We start from the raw sequence: 20,637 nt of genomic DNA, 5'->3' as shown, positions 1-20,637 counted from the left end.
AAAGAGGAGAGTCCCTCGATGTTTGAAATTAGCAAGTTACTCATTACCTTTTCAGTTCTCATGTCACATTCCTTCAGTAATTTAATTTTTAGTGCCATTCCTGAATAAATCTTAATTTTTCAGCATATTTTGTGTATCCATTTGTGAGCACTTGAAACACTTAAAAAATGAGTAATTTACATAGTATCACTGCCTCTAACTGCAACAGGATCTTAGAGAATGGTGAGTTCCAGGTGGGCTGCAATTGTTTGAAAGGCATCATGAAAGAGCTGAGACATTAGCTGATCCTTAAAAAATTAATTTGTATCAAACAAGAGGACAAACACAGGTTGTGAAACTGTTAGAACAGAAACTGAGGCGTTTTCAGAGGACGGTGTGTTTGGCTGCAGCCATTGGAAATCAGATAGACAGAGTAAGTCAAACTGCACAGTCCTGAGAGCCACCAAAGGCACTGACTCAACAGTGTTAAGTATGATCTGAAAAAGGAACACGATGGAAGCAGTACTTTCAAAAGATTTCCCCTGGTGCATTGGGACTATACATTAGATTTAATATCACACATATGCACATAAATTTGCATACAGCTTAAGGAGCTCACAACCTTCTGACATTCCTCTTAAGGCCTGGTGAAGAAATCTTCTTCTAGAAACCAGGGACCCACATAGGGGTTATTGAAAGACCTAGTCAGATACGATGAAAGCCTAAACCAGGATGGTGGCAATGGAGATGGAGAGAGGCATTTTGGAAGAAAAATTAACAATCTTTGGTATCTGATTGAATATGAAGTTGGAAGAGGGAGAGGTAATAGTTAAATTAACTTGGGAGACTGAAAAGAAGATTGTGCTCAGGAAATAAGCCTTGGTCCATAAGGACTAGTTTCTGTTTTGTGCTTATTAGTTTTATATGCTTATATTTATAACTGAAAATTCCAGAAAAAAAAAAAACTAGTGAAAAGACTCATAATGTTGAAATATACAAATAAGAGAAAATTTCAGAACTTTGGGCTCAAGGAGGGCTGCACGCTCAATTGAGCTCTGTGAGACAAGGCAAAATGTCCTCCTCACTACAACTTAAGCCAGGAATATGTTCTTTGAATTTACAACTTCTTAAAATAGGAGTCAATTAAAAAAAAAAAAAAAAAGCAGCAAGTGTTTTCAAGTTAACTGGAGAAAAAAAATTTTTTTTTCTCCTAACACCACATTCTAAGTTCTGTATATTTACACTGGTTTTAATATGAGTGTTTAGAAACTTATAACCAATTGAGGTAGATTCTCTTATCCTTCATCCAAATTATATCATGAATGCTTAAATAGTTTTATGTTATGCGAACAATATTTTTAATCAAATGAAACTGTAAAACAAACTGACTCCAAAGTTGGTCTGTTCTTCATTTTCTTATAATCTATAATCAGGAAATCCATTCTCATGCTTTATAATTTTTGTGCTTTTAAGTGGTCCAGGGAATGTGACATCTGCATACGGTCACATCTAAATTGCTAATTGTTCAGGCGGAGGGTCATTTTAAAACATAGTGTGAAGAAAGTTTGAATCTGTATATTGGAAAGTTATTGAGAGGTGGTGTTTCCCAACCCCCTGACCGCTAACTTTGAACGAGACTCTCCTCTTTGGTGAATTTATCTTATGGTAAGACAACAGCTTCAATGCAGGCCACAGCGTTCTGAGTGAAGAGGAGGCCGTGGTTTCTGAGCTGGTTTAAATGTAGGCTCTTCTTAGCAGCAAACCACACGCATGTATTCATCATTGATTTTCAAATGATAGGTTTCTATATCACTGGTTTAGGATCCACAGTCTTGCATTCCTGAATCTATATTATGCCAGAAGAATAACAACTTGGTGGCTGGAAACAGAAATGGTTATTATACGGCTCCAAAATGCTAGCTGGCACATTATGCTAAAAAGAGCAGAAATTCACCAGTAAAAGGCAGAATTTATTTGTTCTTAAAAATAACTTTATGCTCTAAAAATATGGATTTAAGAAGTGTCATCGTAGTTCAAAATATTTTACATTCAATATGTAAACACCTTAAAATATGAGCAATCTTCTAAAATGGCATAATTTCCAAATAACAGGAAATATTCCAAGAGGAAAATAGAGTGGTTTTCAAATCAATTTTTTTAGTTTTTAGGCTTTTATTGGATTAAAACCTAAAATGTATGTTTGGCTGTTTTTTTTTTTTTTCTCTACCACTGCCTCAAATTATTGTTTAAAATGTGGGCAAAAAGATATAGGCTTTGTTGAAATTTTTGAGAGTTTACTATAGAAAATGTTTTTATTAAAAAAAAAAAAAAAACTTTTCTCAAAGCCTCCATGAAGCATTTCCATTTTCACACACTGGCCCAGTGCTTGTCATATCACAGGACAACACATTTCACGAAGTGGTTTTACTTCCTTTTAACAAAATAACTCCTCCATGCAAACCAGTGTCGGCATCTACCAAGCCAGGGTTTAGTTTCTTCTGATCTATTCAAGCTTCACTGCACTGCTTAACTGACTTTTTTTTCCCCTTCTTTTGAAATAACCCAGCTAATTTTCCATTTCATTGTTTATTTAAACCAGATCTCACACAGACTTAATAAATAAGTGACGTATGTATTCGATGTGTCAGTCTGGACTTCAGATGACAGAAAAGTGTAGTGCTAATTTTGTCTTGGCTTTCTCATTCCCTTCTTGTCCAATAGACTCTATTAATTAAAATTAAAGTCCTGACATATTCACAATAATGATTCAGCAAGACACATTAAATATAAAACTCCTCTGTGTGTTTTATATTTTATCAAGCATTTTTCTGTGAACATATTCTTTATATTTCTCCTATTGATAAAAGGTAAATGTATTTGTTTCATGTAATAACTTTGGCTAAAGAAAGCTGTCCAGATTTACTGTGAAGGAAAATTTTGGCTTTCAACATATTTAGATAGCTTTAGAGAATTTAGCTAATTTTCTTGAAGTTTATTATAGAAGAGTAATTTATATTCAAATTCAACCAACATTTTTTTAAGCAACTACTGTGTACTCGACACATTTGGGTGGTATTTCATTTGTTTTATTTTGGGTTTTCCCCCGCTAGTAATGTGGAGAATTTTATGCATAATCCAGTTGACAGATTTAATCTCGTAGTTATTTGTTATATATTCAGCCTATTTATTCATGCATAAAATGAGACAGGTAAATGAATGGATATGAAGAACAATTGCGCTTTGCTCAGTGTGCCTTAAATACATTCTAATTCAAAAGATGTTCCCATAAATATCTCCTGAAATATACCTATGCTTTGCCTTCCCAATTCTTCACCACCTCTAGCTCAGGCCATCACAGTGCATATTAGCAGGCCTTCCTAATTATAGGCTACCCCAACGTCAGTGGATCTTTCTGTCCATTTGGAGGCCTGTGTTCCTGCTCTGCAATCTTCATGGATCTGCATTTCCATCATTTAAACCCAAGACCTGTTAGCCTGCAATTCAAGGTCTCCACAGCCCAACCTCCGTGTCTCACCGGGGTCTACAACATTCTTCTCCTTTCATGGGTTTCCTTCTAACCAGGTTCCTCACAGTGTTCCAGACGGTGCTCTGGAAATTCCCAGCCCTTTCCTCGTACCTGGGCACATGCTCAGCATATTTTACTATCTCTTCTCTTTTTTCAAGGCCCACATCAATTCCTACCACATAAGGGAATGTTTGTTTTTTAATCTCTCCCCTCCTGGGAATTCGATAACACTTAATCTGTATTATCCTGTGGGCACCTCACCTAGACCGCTTTCTCTCAGTTTGTGCATTTTGTACGTGTATGCACTGGATTACCACAGAAGAACTTCAGGGCCTTTGAGGACTGGGGCTTGGTCTTCGCAACCCTACTAGGTGGCACCCAGTATCATTCGCCCTGGGGTAATAGATATTTGTGTTTCACAATAATGGTGATGAGGACAATAACAACAAGGTTTGACTGTCTTCTTTAGAGAGCTTCAGAAAAAAACTGTCTAGTGTTCCAGCAAGGATTGTTGAATCAGGTAGTTGGTTTCTCTTATTCTCTAATCAGGCAGTGGAGGACACCAGCAGATGACTTTCTGCTTCGGCCCAGGCTGCCTCAGCTCCCTCGTAGCTCTAACTGTCACAGAGCAGTATATTTTGATTTATGAGAAGTAGAGACCTCCAGATATCCATTTTCTGTTAGTAGGGGTCTAAACATCAGAGACCTAAGAAAACCCTTTCAGTGTTCATGTAAGATGTGGCTATTCCTGTGCCTTGGTGAATCAGCGTTTTAATGGAGGCATCATCCCTTCATTTCAACTCCCGAGAAAGAGTCCTGCTTTTTGAAGTTCCGTGTGATCAGGAAAAGCCAGCCTTCAGGGTCGTACACTGAACTTGGCGAGGAGGACAAAGGAGGCAGAAAACCATAGAGAGAAATCACTCAAAGGAAAGGAAAACTGAACAGCAAGCCATGTAAGAGGCTTCTCCTCCTGCATGTCCTAGAAATTATAGTCTTGCTGCTATGCCCTTTCTTCATTTAAGGACACACAGACACGCAAAATAAAACCCAAACCATTGAACTGAAAGAGTGAGTCACACCACCCAGGCCTCCACCGAGCCAGTCAATTAAAGTGTAGGACCAATTCTGTTCTTTTCTTAGACCTTGAATGACTGCCTGACTTTCTTCCCGAACTTTTTTAATACAAAAAAAAAAAAAAAGTGTATGTTGATTCCTGAGTAAGTTAATGTGTATTAACTGTCTTTTCATTAAAAGTTTTTAATCTTCCTTCAGAAGAATATTTAATAACTAACTGGGTTACCCTTCACATCAGTCACCCTGTAGACTTCCAGTGTATGTTATTGTATGTCTTATGCTGTTAAGCTTTTATTTTTAATCTCATATAATGTATTCTCTGGAAACATATTTGAGTCTGGATTTTTTCCTGAGTGCTTTCATTGTTTTGTGTTAACAGGGAACGGGTATGGCAATCCCCGAAACTCACCAGGTCTGCTGGTCTCACCTGGTAACTTGAACAAGAATATGCAAGCAAAATCTCCTCCCCCCATGAATTTAGGGATGAATAACCGTAAACCAGATCTCCGAGTTCTTATCCCACCAGGCAGCAAGAATACGATGCCATCAGTGGTAATGAAAAACTACATTTTAAATAAATGTTGATAATGTTTTATGTATGTTTTGCTGTTTTTATATTTGTCTGACTTTATGAATTACTTAAGTGCTCCCCTCCGAATTAACACTTCAGTGCTGGAGCCATGTTTGTATTTAGCTATTATTTCTGGTAACTGGTTTACATGTCCGTTTTCCATGTTAAAAAGAACCAATATCCAATAAACTCCACTATAGGACTGGTGTTCTGGGGCAAAGAAAACATTTCCTTTTAAGGCCTCCAATTTATAATTAGAGAAAAATTATTACCTATTACTCTGCTTATGGGACATATGGTTTGACCAATGGTAGACTCAAACTCACAGAATGAGGTATTTCATAACAGATTTTTATAACATTGAACTATTTATATCCTCAACATGCTGAGAATGAAAAATCTTTTTCATAATTTCTAAATGAACCTTCTCCTGTTAATTGGCAATTCTTTTCTTAGGTACATTGCAGTGATGATGTTTAATATATCACATGTCTGTGTACTGCCTCAATTCATGTTTCCTACAAATAGCTACCTCTCAAAAGCAAACTGTTATAAAATCCTATGCATTTTATGAACAAAGGTTATATTTTACATCCAAAAAAAAAAAGTTGTGGCACTTGTAACAGTAGATAGATGACAGATAAATAGATAGACGATAGATGATAGATAGATAGATAGATAGATAGATAGATAGATAGATAGATAGATATGAAACATAAATATAAATAATATCCCCAGACTGTCATTTTTCTTTCTCTTGGGTCTTCAGGGCTAAGATGAAGATAATATTGTGGGATTACATTCAACAACAAAGCGCATCAGTGAGAACACCAGTGTTCTCCAAATTAGCTTTGCTTAAGAGCGAGAACATTTAAAACCAAGATTCAGTAGACAAATTTAGATCATTCCGCAAACACATTTTTTTTTCTTTCTGTGCTCTGTGGCAAGCTTCAGGGTAAAACAGTCCTGCAAGCTGATTAGTTTATTATGGCACAGTACAGATTAATTTTGAATATCAACCAAAAACAAAAATCACATAATATGCAACATTCCCTTAGGAAAAGACTGGGTCTAATAAATAAAACCTCCGGGGCCATAGCCAAGCAGTGTGGGCCATGCATGGCATGCTGTCTATCAGCAGATTTATTCCAAGTCCTTTAAAACTGATGCTTTCCCAGAGATTCTGTGAGTGGTCAGCCAGGTCTCTCACTGGCAGCCAGGTGTAGTTCCCCTTTCCCCAGCAAGTGGGATTTCAAAAGAAATCCCAGGTGTAGTTCCCCTTTCCCCAGCAAGTGGGATTTCAGCCTTCCCACCTCCCCTCATAAAAAGAAGCGGTGGTGAAATAATGTTGAGACACTGACCTGTGCTGAAAACTGGATAGATTCACACTTGAGACAAACAGCTCATTAAGGGAAACAAAGAACATCTTTGTAAAGAGTTATCTTTAGAGTCTAGATTTTAAAACTGTTTAAACTGTTGTGTCTATCAGAAAATGCTTTTCCTTGTGTTGAAAAGATTTTGCCCAATTATAAATATTTACAGACACTAATTTATAAAACTCCTTCCCCATGCTCTCAGTCTGAGGATGTTGACCTGCTTTTGGTAAGTGGTGAGAGTGCTCCCCTCAAATATCACAAGCCAGGAGAAATCCAAGACAACGTTTAGGTGGAGTGGTAGTTCTGGTAAAATGGGGAGATTTCGGGAGCTATCATAGTATGTCAACACTGATTATATTTAAATACCATTAATTTCAAGTAGCACTCACAGGTGAAAAGTATGTGAGGTTATTTATTTTTCTGCCTCAATCTCTGTAGTTGAAGGCCATGTTTTCAATTTATTTTAGGACTTAATTTACAGTAAGATCTAACACATACAAAAAAGACATTTTTAGTTATTTAAAATCACAAAGATACTTCTTTTTCTAAGAAATTTAAGTCTCACCATCTTTAAATTTATGTGAATCTTTATTTTAATTTCCTTGCTGTAAGGAGTTAAATATACATGTTAGGTGCTTTTCCATCTAGTTTGAGGGAAGTTTAGAAGTCTGATAAAAGTGGTCAGAGCACCACCTGCTGGTCATAATGGAGCATGAACCTCAACCCATCTGCTCTGCTCTGTGCATAGCACTGAGGATAAAACCATCGTGGTTGATTTTAATTTTTTTTTAATTTGCATTTGAATAAAAACTGAAACAATGGAAGTACAGTATACATATTTCATCAGTTTTCAACATAGTCTGTTTTTACCCATAATAAAGCTATGGTACTTGTTACTAGTTCAGTTGCCTAGGAGATACTGATGTAATGGGTTACTATGGCAACAACTGGTCTCTTGAAGGATTGTAAATGATAGGGTTGGCAGAGTTCATAGAGACACATGTTAAATGATTAATTTCATGAGATTTGTACCAAGTTATATCTTTATGTGCAAAACTAATACTGAAAGCTAACATTTTCAACTTTTTAAAAAATTCCACCAATAATGTCTTTTTATTTACTTTAAAAGAATCAAAGGATAAATAACTCCCAGTCTGCTCAGTCATTGGCTACCCCAGTGGTTTCCGTAGCAACTCCTACTTTACCAGGACAAGGGATGGGAGGATATCCATCAGCCATTTCAACAACATATGGTACCGGTGAGTAGCTTTGCCATGTTCAAATAATACATTAAATACTTTTTTATTAAAAAGCAAGATGAAAAAGATATTACCTTTTTAGTCTGTTAGGGGGGGTTATTTAGAACCTGTGGTGTCCAGAACACTATACCATTACCTGTTCGTTATTAATACAAAGTGAATATCCATATTTTTTAAGTGACTAAAAGTTTTACTAACCCTAAAAATAAAACTGAGTTTAATATAGAAAAACAATTTCAAGGAAAATGAGCTGTTGTTTCTTTGATATAATAGAATGCTCACTTTCTTGGGGTTGTTTAAAAAACATTTCTAGATCATCAAATATGTATAACCACATTGTAGTTCTAATAAACTAGAATTGCAGGCTGTGTTACTTTGAAGCTTTCATGGAATACTTATTTTTTAGTATACAGTATATTTCTTTTAAATGAAAATTGTCTCTGATGCTGTTACTCCTTCTTTTCCCACAGAAGTAAAAAAAACTTACAACAATCATTAAATAATACTAGTAGAATATTATTAAAATTGAAAATGTATATTCTATTCATCATTTGACAATTTCAAAATTGAATATTTTCCCTCATTGTTTTATTTTTTGATCTAGAGTACTCTCTGAGTAGTGCGGACCTGTCATCTCTGTCTGGGTTTAACACCGCCAGCGCTCTTCACCTGGGCTCAGTAACTGGCTGGCAACAGCAACACCTACATAACATGCCGCCATCTGCCCTCAGTCAGCTGGGGTAAGCAATATTACTTCTTTTATAATACACTTTTAGGATGCATTTTTAAATGACAAATGGCAATCTCTAAATAATGTGCTCTAATATCCCATTAGAGGATGTAAAATTTTACTTTATCAAAATCTGAAAGTAATTATCAGATCAATACCTTTCAAGTAGCTTAAATATTACTTTCCTTATTCTTTTAAGAGGAGGGGGAGCTCTGTGATAATGACGTAAATTATTTCCCTATTGTTTTAGGCAATATTTATTTCCACTTCTATTAATAAGAAATGTTTAGTTAAGTTTTCACACAGGTCAGTGGGACATAAGAAGACATTTATAGTAATAAATTCTTTAAGTTTTTGAGATATTTGAGAATCCTCACAGCATAAACCACATAGTTCAGACTACTGCTAACATGAGACGCGTAAGGACCAACTATTCCATCGATATACAGATTTCATATATTTATAATACACTTACAGTATAGTTGTATAGTTACAGATATTATATGAATATAAATATATATGTATATGTACATACATATACTGATTACCTAAATTTGGGTATAAAAATAATTTTTGTTTTCTGGTCAGAAGATGTGTATTTCTGCCCCCTTGTGGTAGTTTTGAGATATGTCTTTATCATAGAAATGACTCCTGTCATTAAACTATAGAAGTGTTCAAACCTTTAAAAAGCCTTGAAGTCACAATTCACACTCTTTATAAAACAAATAGCTTTTATTTTAAAGTTTAAAACACTAATCAAAGACTAGATTTTAAGTTCCACTAATGACTCTAAAACTGCAATTAATCTTCAAAAGAAAATACTGGGAGGATATAAAATATTTAAAGATAATAAGTTTTTATATTTTGGAAACATTCTGTATGCCTACTTCACTTTTACTTTTCCGCTGAGCCATTTGGTTAGAATAGTTAGCTAGTTCTACATTCTTATTTCTAAGGAGATAATGAACATAAGACACTGAATAGAATAAAAATCACTGATTGCTATCACAACTTCATCACTTTTACCCCTTCCCTGCCCTACCAGCTTTCAGTGGAATTGATGTCACATAGATTAGTGCTCTGGTAATGGACTCTTTGCCCATCTTACTTGTTAGTCACTATTATTGATTTTCAACAACAGTGATTAGTGAGTAGGATGCACCATTGGCTTATGTGCCTCCTACTCACTACTCACCATTGTTGAAAATCTAAACTTTCATGTAATTAAAAAATTCACATAACAGTATCGCTCTGCTTTCTTGAAAGATCGTTAACTTTAAAGATATATTAATTTTGATCAGCAACAGAGGTTTTTTTAGGGCATTTAAATTTTCTCAGAAATGCTAACTATTAAATAGATATTTATAGTAATAACTTTTTCAGGGAATTATCACTAAGCACATCACCACCCAGGCAATCTTAAAAACATACACGTAGCATTACACTGCTGTGGCTCAGCAGTGAATCCACTGTACATGCTTCTTGGCAAAAATAAAGGTAGCTATTTAATTTTCATTTTCTACAAAATTCATCCATTAGAGGACTAGGTTTTCTTAGAAATTATCAATGTCAAAAACTGTACTAGTTTCCCTGAGTGTGGCTTTCTTTTGTTTTCAGTTACATCTGTCAGTTTGCATTTTACATATAAAACATAATTTTAACTATATTACGATTTTAAAATTATCTTCTATTACATGGAAGAATAATTCTCTGCTGCTCTTAATAGAGACGAGAAAATGAGAAAGGAGAGAATGAAACTAGAGAGGAACTGAATAAATACAGCAGCCAAGGATGAAGCATTTTGTTTAGTTTGATTTCTTTCAACACTGATTCTCATGGTACATAATTTGAGTCTGAATTTGGTCTACGAGTGAGTTTTTATTGCAATTTTAATCACTTACTTTATCCCTCAGTTAGGATACCATTTACAGTCCTTCTAATTTTGGCCCACCTACTTGTTTACTTTATTCCTTCCCTCCTTCCTCCCCCCTCACTCGCACATACACATACACACACACAAACACACGCACACACACACAGAGTAGCTTTTCAAAACAAGATTTCTTCAAATGAACTAGCACATGCTCACACAATTAAATGTTAAACTTTTTTTAAATCCTAAGTTTTAATACTTATGTAAAATAAATTGTATGAGCCACCTTAATTTCTTACAATGTAAATTAATTTTTAAAATTGATATTTTTCCTAGCTAAAGTAGTCTCATACACTTGTGTGGTGGGTTCACATTCTTTTGGATAGCTACTGTGTTCTAAGCAAAGTAAAATATGTTTCAGCTCCACCAAAGTGGATATTCCCAGCAGCCCAAGACGGTCACTCCAGTTCTTTCTCAAAATTAAAATTACAAAAGAGCTCTTCATACTTTATTCATGGGAAAACTTTTATTTTTTGAAAGCTATACTTTTAACACTATCTATTATCTGATTTCATCTAAGCAAGTTAGATAAATGACATAAACTGATTTGATGTAGGGGACAGAAGTGACTAGCAGAAGGAACTTGCCATCAAGGATTAGTGAAAGTCATTTGAATACTAAGATTTAAGTAAATGGCCCTCCAATTTGTAGGTATTTTTCTCCTACCATCAAAAAACAAACAAACAAACAAAAAAGGGCAACCTATTTTCTGGAAGCATTTCTATACATCATCTTTGTTGATGTAGGTGTACATACTAAGAGAGGTAACTTTGAGTAAAGACAACTTTTAGAAGGTTAGGTTAAATATAGTTTGATGGTCTAATTTCCAGGCGGAGGAAGTAAGCAATTTGAATAAAACTATTTAGTCATGTTTCATTTCTGAACACTTATGGGGAAAGGCAGGTGTTCTCCCAGTTGGAAGGCATCTGTGCTAGATGAAAACTTGCAGCAGGACTTGATACAGGCAACTTGCGTGTCTGGCTTCTGTCCTCCCACCCACCTCTTTATCACCCACACATATGAAGTATTTTGCAATTACCGTGTCTATAAAAATTTTGTTCTATAAAAATTTTGTTCTCAAGAATAAGTACACCAACATGCTTTTATCTGAACCTAGCATATATAAAGCTAAGTGATTTTATGCTTTTTTTTTCAATAAAATACTTCCTTGATAACAGAGACTAGTCGATTAAATTTCACTCTATTTTGAATCCTCTACCACAGTATAATGAAGCTGAATTTCAGCTATCACTTACATTTCATTATTGTAGATTTAGAGTTCCCAGAACTACTTAAAATGCTTCATATATGTGTTAAGTGTCAAATGAAATGCCACCAAAAGTTTCGCTTAGAGATTAGCCTGTTTGTTTATAGGAAGGGATAAATAGTAAATATTATGTCTTTTATGGGGAAGAGATGCAGCAAAACCTGTACAAGCCAGTTAATACTGGAAGCTAATGCAACTTCCAAAAGCTGGTATTAAAGAAACAGCATTTTTATTATATTACTTTTTGCTTAATTCATCCATATTAACTGCTTTTACTGGTCCAACACACCAAATAGTTTTTCTCATTTTCCATGTCCCCTGCCTGCGAAGACACAATCTAAACATCAAAGGGCAGACAAAAGTATTTATTGAAATGACACTTTATTTTCAGACTCCTAATTGACATTCATTATTAAACTGTTATGTGATTCATATTAGAGGCATTTCATTAAATTTTACTGAAATGGTCTTTCTTATCCAGAGCCAGGAAAATTCTTTCTTCCAAAAATCAAAAGATAATTTCTTCTGACATCAAAATGAATAATTAAGTCACATTGAACTGAGATAAAGTAGTCCACCATTATGGATCTTTTTGAAATACAGATACTCGCCCATTTTAATATCTTTTTGATTTAATTAAAACTCATAGAAAATCAGTATACTAATATAGACTGTAAAATAAAAACTACAAATAAATATAAGTACAAACTAAATATAAGTACAAACGGGTGATTGAAAATTATTTACACTCCCTGTAGTATCTTGATATAAATGCTAAAACTACTTTGATTCTATAAGATCATAAAAGCCAGAGAAAGAAAGACTTATTAGGGAAACAAATAATTCTCTGTTATTCTCGACATTAGTTCATCTATTAATAAGAGAAGGAAAGTAATTTTTTGCCAGTAGGTGGTGCCTTTGTATAAAACATCACTCAAAAATAAACTCATTTATGACTAATTTTATATCTCTCTACATCTTGAGCCTGAATTGCATCTTCCAAAAAGCCAGCCCCAAGTTACTCCACCTTTTTTTCTGAAATATATACCCATTTTCTCACTACTTATAATGACATTTTTAATGCCATCTACTTCTCTTCACTGGAAAGTAACATAATCACGTACATGTGTAGGTAGGCTCTTTAAACAAACTTTCCTTTGTTTAAAATGGGTGTGCTATGGATTATTCTTTGCTGTGACTCTTCCTCAGGAAAAGAGATTTCTGTATTCTCTTGACCATGTGGGCAAGTAACACTGACTCTAGCCTTGGATGTCAGTGCAATCAGAATGTAAGAACTATATAAGCATCTTAAAATTGATATTGGCAGTGTTATTGTGTTTTATCCTGATAAAGTCATTGTGATTGCTGATCTATACTTAAGGGCTTAGGGCTTTTCCCTCCAGAATTTCAAGTACATAAATTCTCCTGTATTTTGGAAAAAGGGCAAGTTATGCTTTCCTGGAACAAATGAGGACTAAGGGTTACAAACACAGAAAAATCACACTAGGTTCTTCCTCACAACCACTTTCCTTAGGCAAATCCAGAGTCACCAACTAATACCAATGAAAATAAGAGGAATGGTACCCTAAGTCCCCCAGCAGGGTGAGACTAGCAGTAGGAGGTAAAGTTGAGGTAATTTGTGGAAAACAGACAGCATTTTTATCCCACGTAGCTGAGAAAGGATGAGGAAAGTAAAATTATATCAATTTTAGTGGGGTAGGAAATCTACATGTTTTTAAGCCAATACCTAAAACTGCAGATAATTTTCAATCTCCTTCCTCCTTCCTCCTCTACCCTTTCTCCTGAGCTTTTCACCAGATATGGTTATAGGTAGCCTTTTATAGATTCTATTCATTTGAAATTTGATTTCTTCACTTTCTCCGAAGACTATGAAACTTAATGTGTATGTGCTTATTAAATCTAGAGAAACATTTATAGCCATAATAAGCTTTTTACAATCATTTTTAAACACCAGCATGAGTAAATCAAGGAAGTCTAATTTAAAAGCTAAACATCGTATCTTAAATCTTAGATTTTATTTTGGAACTAGTCTAGGGAGAAATGCCATGGACACAGAAAATGCTTTTCCAGCATGTCTCGTTAAACCTTTCTGAACCGGTAACCTATTGGTTTAGGGAGCCTATCAGAGACTAGAGGTGTGATTCATGAGCCTGGACCAGTTAAATACTGTAATTACTACTGGGCAAATCAACAGAGGCATCCTAAATCGCTCTAAGAAGGCGATACCCTTACGTGCTTTTAAGCACGTTCTCCTCCCTCTGGTCATGCTCTGGTGTCTATGCGAGTCTTTAAGCTGATGTTTTATGTAATTGTGAGTTCCTGGGGGCTCCAGGCCTCCTCCATCTGTAACTGGGTTTCCTTTCCTCCTACAGAGCTTGCACTAGCACTCATTTATCTCAGAGTTCAAATCTCTCCCTGCCTTCTACTCAAAGCCTCAACATCAAGTCAGAACCTGTTTCTCCTCCTAGAGACCGTACCACCACCCCTTCGAGATACCCACAACACACGCGCCACGAGGCGGGGAGATCTCCTGTTGACAGCTTGAGCAGCTGTAGCAGTTCGTACGACGGGAGCGACCGAGAGGATCACCGGAACGAATTCCACTCCCCCATTGGACTCACCAGACCTTCGCCGGACGAAAGGGAAAGTCCCTCAGTCAAGCGCATGCGACTCTCTGAAGGATGGGCAACATGATCAGATTATTACTTAATAGTTTTTTTTTTTTTCTTGCAGTGTGTGTGTGTGCTATACCTTAATGGGGAAGGGGGGTCGATATGCATTATATGTGCTGTGTGTGGAAAAAAAAAGTCAGGTACTCTGTTTTGTAAAAGTACTTTTAAATTGCCTCAGTGATACAGTATAAAGATAAACAGAAATGCTGAGATAAGCTTAGCACTTGAGTTGTACAACAGAACACTTGTACAAAATAGATTTTAAGGCTAACTTCTTTTCACTGTTGTGCTCCTTTGCAAAATGTATGTTACAATAGATAGTGTCATGTTGCAGGTTCAACGTTATTTACATGTAAATAGACAAAAGGAAACATTTGCCAAAAGCGGCAGATCTTTACTGAAAGAGAGAGCAGCTGTTATGCAACATATAGAAAAATGTACAGATGTTTTGGACAGACCCGGCAAAGGGTGGCCATTGGTAAATGTTAGGAACACACCAGGTCACCTAACATCCCGAGACCGCTCACAAACCTGCAGGCATATCATTGGCGTATGGCACTCAATAAAAAGGATCAATGACCATTAAAAGAGGACCATACCTATTTAAAAAATGTGGAGTTTGAGGGCTAACGTATTTAATTAAATAAATAAATAAATAAATCTGGGTCTGCATCTCTTATTAAATAAAAATATAAAAATATGTACATTACATTTTGCTTATTTTCATATAAAAGGTAAGACAGAGTTTGCAAAGCATTTGTGGCTTTTTGTAGTTTACTTAAGCCAAAATGTGTTTTTCCCTCTTGATAGCTTCGCTAATATTTTAAACAGTCCTGTAAAAAACCAAAAAGGACTTTTTGTATAGAAAGCACTACCCTAAGCCATGAAGAACTCCATGCTTTGCTAACCAAGATAACTGTTTTCTCTTTGTAGAAGTTTTGTTTTTGAAATGTGTATTTCTAATTATATAAAATATTAAGAATCTTTTAAAAAAATCTGTGAAATTAACATGCTTGTGTATAGCTTTCTAATATATATAATATTATGGTAATAGCAGAAGTTTTGTTATCTTAATAGTGGGAGGGGGGTATATTTGTGCAGTTGCACATTTGAGTAACTATTTTCTTTCTGTTTTCTTTTACTCTGCATACATTTTATAAGTTCAAGGTCAGCTGTCAAAAGGATAACCTGTGGGTTTAGGACATATCACATTGCAACACCCTAAATTGTTTTTAATACATTAACGATCTATTGGGTCAACTGACATCCATTGTATATATTAATTAGTTTATCTTATGCTATATTTGTTCTTGTTTTTGAATTTTTATCAAATGCAGGGCCCCTTTCTGATCTCACCATTCCACCATGCATCTTGGAATTCAGTAAGTGTGTACCCTAACTTGCCCGTATCCTAAATTATCTGGTTGGTTTTCAGCCTAGAATTTGATATGCTTTTTACAAATATGCCCAGACTAGAGAAGCTGTGTTGGGGCACATGTCCTGCAAATATGGCCCTAGAAACAAGTGATATGGAGTTTACTCGATGCATAAGTTATAAATTCCCACAGAAGAAAAATGTGAAAGACTGGGTGCTAGATAAGAAGGAAGCAGGTAAAGGGATAGTTGCTTCGTCATTCGTTTTGAATTATTTTAACTGACCCTCAACAATCTTGTCAGCAATGTAGGACTGTTGAACAATCCCAGTGTGTCAGGACCCCCAAATGTCACTTCTGCATAAAGCATGTATGTCATCTATTTTTTTCTTCAATAAAGAGATTTAATAGCCATTTTAAGAAATCCCATTAAAGAACCTCTCTATGTCCCTTTTTTTTTTTAATTTTTCAAGAAATAATGATGACTCTTGTTTAATATTTGTCTATAAGGGATTAATTTTCAGACCCTTTAAAAAGTGAGTGCCATAAAAGAAGTCGATATAATATATTCCTTAAAAGAGATTTCAGTCTAGGAATGATTTTCCTTCTCTTGGAATGTGAAGATCTGTCGATTCATCTCCAATCATATGCATTGACATACACAGCAAAGAGATACAGACAGTAAGATCAACACTGCTATATCAGGTGTAGGACATCTCTTACCCATTTGTTTTACTTGCACAGTTGCTATGTGTTTCTCATTGTAAAAGGTTGCCGCTGGGTGGCAAAAGCCAGGAGACCTTACTAACTAGGCTATATTTTTCTTAACTTGATCTGAAATCTACAATTAGACTACAATGCACCTTTGGTGGTATCCACGTAGGATGCTAACCTGCCTTGTACTAACATTTTATATACTAAAAAAAAAAAAAAAAAAAAATCTATTAACCATTTCGTATATCCCACTCAAGGTATCCATGGAACATGAAAGAAAAACATTTCTGCAGAGGAAAAACAAAAATTCATCCCTGAAAATATGCATACACACACATACTCACACATAGAGGGAAGAAAACTAAGAAAATCATTTTCTCACCATCGACTTGATCCCATCCTTATAACGCATCCTTATAACTTGATGTGTATAAAATATGCAAACATGTCACAAATGTTCTTTGTCATTTCCAAATACTTCATCAATATCAGTAGAAACTTAGCAGTGGGTGGGAAAGGGTCATTATGTGAAAATATGAAAAAATAGCCATATTAATTTTTTACCTGAAATTTGCCTCAGCAACAAAGAAAAAGTGAATTTTTAATGCTGAAGATAAAGTAAGCTAAAGTACCAGCAGAAGCCTTGGCTATTTATAGCAGTCTGACAATAGTTTTATAAGAACATGAAAAGAACAGAATCACTTGAAAATGGATGCCAGTCATCTCTTGTTCCCACTACTGAATTCATATAAAGTAGTGGCAAAATAGCAAAGGGATAATCTGAGAATTTTTAAAGATGATTTAATGAAAAGAAGCACAATTCTGATTGTGATGAGTCACTTTTTGTAAACAATCACTGTCTATCTTTACCCTATACCTTATCTGTAATTTACCATTTATTGTATTTGCAAAGTTAGAATTTTTTTTTTTTTTTTTTAATCACAGTAAATCCTTTGTATTCAGGAGTTTAGGGCAGAGCCCTTGAGGAAGTAGTATTTTACATAACCCATCCTAGAGTAACATTTTAGGCAACATTCTTCATTGCAAGTCAAAGAACCATAAGTGGCATTTTACACGGCTACAAGTATTGTTATATCTAATCCTATTTTAAAAGCTTTTTTGGTAATATTAAGCTTAAATACTGGTAACACTGATGCAATATACACAAGCTGCACAACCTGTATATTGTATGCATTGGTGTGTGGAAGGCTGTTCATTTCAACCTTTTTTAAAATTGTGTTTTTTAGTAAAATGGCTTATTTTTTCCCAAAGGTGGAATTTAGCATTTTGTAATGATGAATATGAAAATGCCTATCCTCAGATCACTTTAAGGTTAACTAAAGTGAGAATTTAAAAAATTTTTCAAATACACTTTTTAAAAGAATATCTGCCCTCTCACAATTTTATGTATGTGTCACTCTTACACACTCATCTTTTATCTTAGAAATAGCATTTTTTGCCCCCTTTATTCTTTTGTTTGATTTTCCAGAGAGTTAATGCTTGTAATTCTTTCTTTAAAAAAAAAAAATGGGTTTTTTTGTTTTTTTTCTTTAAAGAAGCAGCAGCCACTTGAACTCTCAATAAAGGCTGCTGTTTAAGCATGGCATATTTCATCTGTTCCCGTCTGTGCCATCTGCTGTGATGTCGTCACTTGTATGGCGTGAATTTCCTACCACTACAGATCTTTTGAAGATTGATGGAATACTGGTGTCTGTTAGAATGCTTCAGACTACAGATGTAATTAAAGGCTTTTCTTAAATATGTTTTCACCAAAGATGTGGAGCAATCCAGGCCACATATCTTCTACATTAAATTTGTCCATTTTGGTTATTTTCATAATCGGGTATTGCATTTGCCTTCCCTAGTCATACCTCAAATTGATTCATACCTCAGTTTAATTCAGAGAGGTCAGCTAAGTGACAGATTCTGTTGTGGTTTGAATGCAGTACCAGTGTTCTCTCAGAGCAAAGTAGACCTGGGTCACTATAGGCATAGGACTTGGATTGCTTCAGATGGTTTGCTGTATTGTTTTTCTTCTTTTTCTTTTTTGGGGGACTTGTTTCCATTAAATGACAGTAACTAAAATAGCTTGTAAATGAGGGCATACAAGCACTTGCAACAAATATTCAAATAGAGGCTCACAGCGGCATAAGCTGGACTTTGTCGCCACTAGATGACAAGATGTTATAACTAAGTTAAACCACATCTCTGTATCTCAAGGGACTTAATTCAGCTGTCTGTAGTGAATAAAAGTGGGGAATTTTCCAAAGTTTCTCCTGCTGGAAATAAGGTATAATTTGTATTTTGCAGACAATTCAGTAAAGTTACTGGCTTTCTTAGTGATGCAGTGTCTGTGGTGCATTTTTTTTAATTAATGTTTTGCTGTTTAAATTTATTTCACTTTATCATGTTTTTTTTGAAAAAGTAACTTCTCCCACAAGTGCAAGTGAGCTTTCTCAATTTTCAACTCAAAATACTCAAAAAGGGATATTTGTATTTTGGAGGGAAGACGGGTATCAATTGGATCATAATTCTTGGGGTAATATATGTATTCAGCCAGTGTGGGAAGTTCAAGTTTCTTATGAAGTGGTTCGACTTCTTTCTCAAATCAGTATTTGACAGTCTTTGATGTCTTGCATAAAGGCACAGAATTTTCCAGAAGTTATACATTTTTAGAAACTATAAAATATATCCATTACCAAATTTAATTGTGATTGGAATGTCCTTAGAACAATCAATGTAAAGACTAATTTAGAAACTGAAAAGGAAAATAAGGAGGCACTGGCCAGCCACCTGGAGATCTTGGACCTATGCATTAGCAATGATTCCTGCTCTAATGAAAAAAGGAATGATGCTGGGGAAAACATTATATATGACTTAAAAATAGCAGTGCTTTCCTCTCTGTTCTCTTTATTTGACTTCAGCAAAAATTTATTAAGCAATTATTATGTATAACTCATGTGGTAGATTCTAGGATGAATGAATATAAAGCCCTTGCTCTTAAGAAACTTACAAATTAATGGGAAATTAAGAGACCAATAAGAAATAGAAAGTGTTCTCAGAGACTTCTGTCAAATGAAGGAGGGAACTACTTTGGCCATCTTTGGAGCAGAGCAGAGGCCCTGAGCGTGAACACTTCATAATCTGCCCAACAAAGGCAATCTTTGATTTAAAAGAGTTAAGATTGTCAAACTTCAGCAAATAATTAGATTAATAGTAGGCATGATGGTAGATAAGGAATAGTTGAGGTTTACTGTTTTAAGCTTAAATGATTAAAATGTCCAGTAATGTCCAGATTGGAAATGGAGAGGACACTGTTTTGTGAGAAAGGTAATTCATCCAGTTTTCAGCATATTTGGTTTGACTTATATACAAGTAGAATATGAGAATGTTGTAAATATATACACGAACTCAGGATACCAGATAATGCCGAAGATAATGTTTCAGATGTTGCAAACAGGGAGGTAATAGTGACAACCATGCCTGTATATGAGCTTGCTTAGAAAAGGATGTTGAAGAGGGAAAACCTACTGAGGCCCTATGAAGGAATCAAGGAGCTGTCAGACAGAAAGCCAAAGAGTTCTGTCAAGGCAAGAAGAGGTTTCAAAGAAAAAGAAAAAAAAAAAAAGCAATCAATACAGTGTCAAATGCTTTATTAGGATCACAGAGAGAGAAGATCAAGGAAGGAACTTTGGCCTTGGATGGTATCTGAAAATCATTTCAATAAAATGTTGTGGGAGAGTAGAAGGACCATAAGAGGTTGTCTAGCAGATGTTGTAAAATTTCAGGAAGCAAGTATTAACTAATCTTTAGTGACGTTTGAGATTAAAAGAAGAAAGTTTGTGTTAGCATGGTCAAGGATGAAGGGAAAGATTATAAAAAGACCAGGTGGTACCTGAGCGTGCTTGTGGGCTGAGAGAGTCTGAAGCGGGCAAAAGGCAGACATGAACCATCCTAACCAAATGCTGGTTACACTTTGTGCCCCATAGGCACAATTTGGATGTGGTTCTTTTATTTCAATGATGTTTGGGAGTCTGGATTTTAATGAGCTACTGAATTTGATAAAAAGTGTCTGAACAGAGCATCTGAGTTTTCAATTTATAAATTGAGAAAGCCCCTTTTCCATTTTGTTTGCACATTAC

The 20,637-nt window shown here is 35.1% G+C and overlaps 1 protein-coding gene across 6 annotated transcripts in view; it reads left to right on the top strand.

Moving 5' to 3' along the window:
- Nucleotides 1-18,838, top strand: part of MEF2C (myocyte enhancer factor 2C) — a 146,634-nt gene extending 127,796 nt beyond the window's left edge. For 3 of the 6 annotated variants that reach the window (XM_011377853.2, XM_011377870.2, XM_011377861.2), the window contains exons 7-10: nucleotides 4,959-5,131; nucleotides 7,656-7,785; nucleotides 8,390-8,525; nucleotides 14,109-18,838. In XM_011377853.2, the coding sequence (XP_011376155.1) occupies nucleotides 4,959-5,131; nucleotides 7,656-7,785; nucleotides 8,390-8,525; nucleotides 14,109-14,430 (761 nt within the window). In that variant the 3' untranslated portion in view covers nucleotides 14,431-18,838. Of the gene's footprint in view, nucleotides 1-4,958; nucleotides 5,132-6,728; nucleotides 6,753-7,655; nucleotides 7,786-8,389; nucleotides 8,526-14,108 lie in introns of all 6 variants that reach the window. The other 3 variants (XM_011377843.1, XM_011377837.1, XM_011377878.2) reach the window with 2 other exon arrangements.
- Nucleotides 18,839-20,637: the final 1,799 nt, after the last annotated feature.

This window comes from Pteropus vampyrus, unplaced genomic scaffold, assembly GCF_000151845.1.
Source record: "Pteropus vampyrus isolate Shadow unplaced genomic scaffold, Pvam_2.0 Scaffold11, whole genome shotgun sequence".
In the NCBI taxonomy this organism is placed as follows: Eukaryota; Metazoa; Chordata; class Mammalia; order Chiroptera; family Pteropodidae; genus Pteropus; species Pteropus vampyrus.
This window is presented reverse-complemented; position numbering and strand designations above follow the sequence as displayed.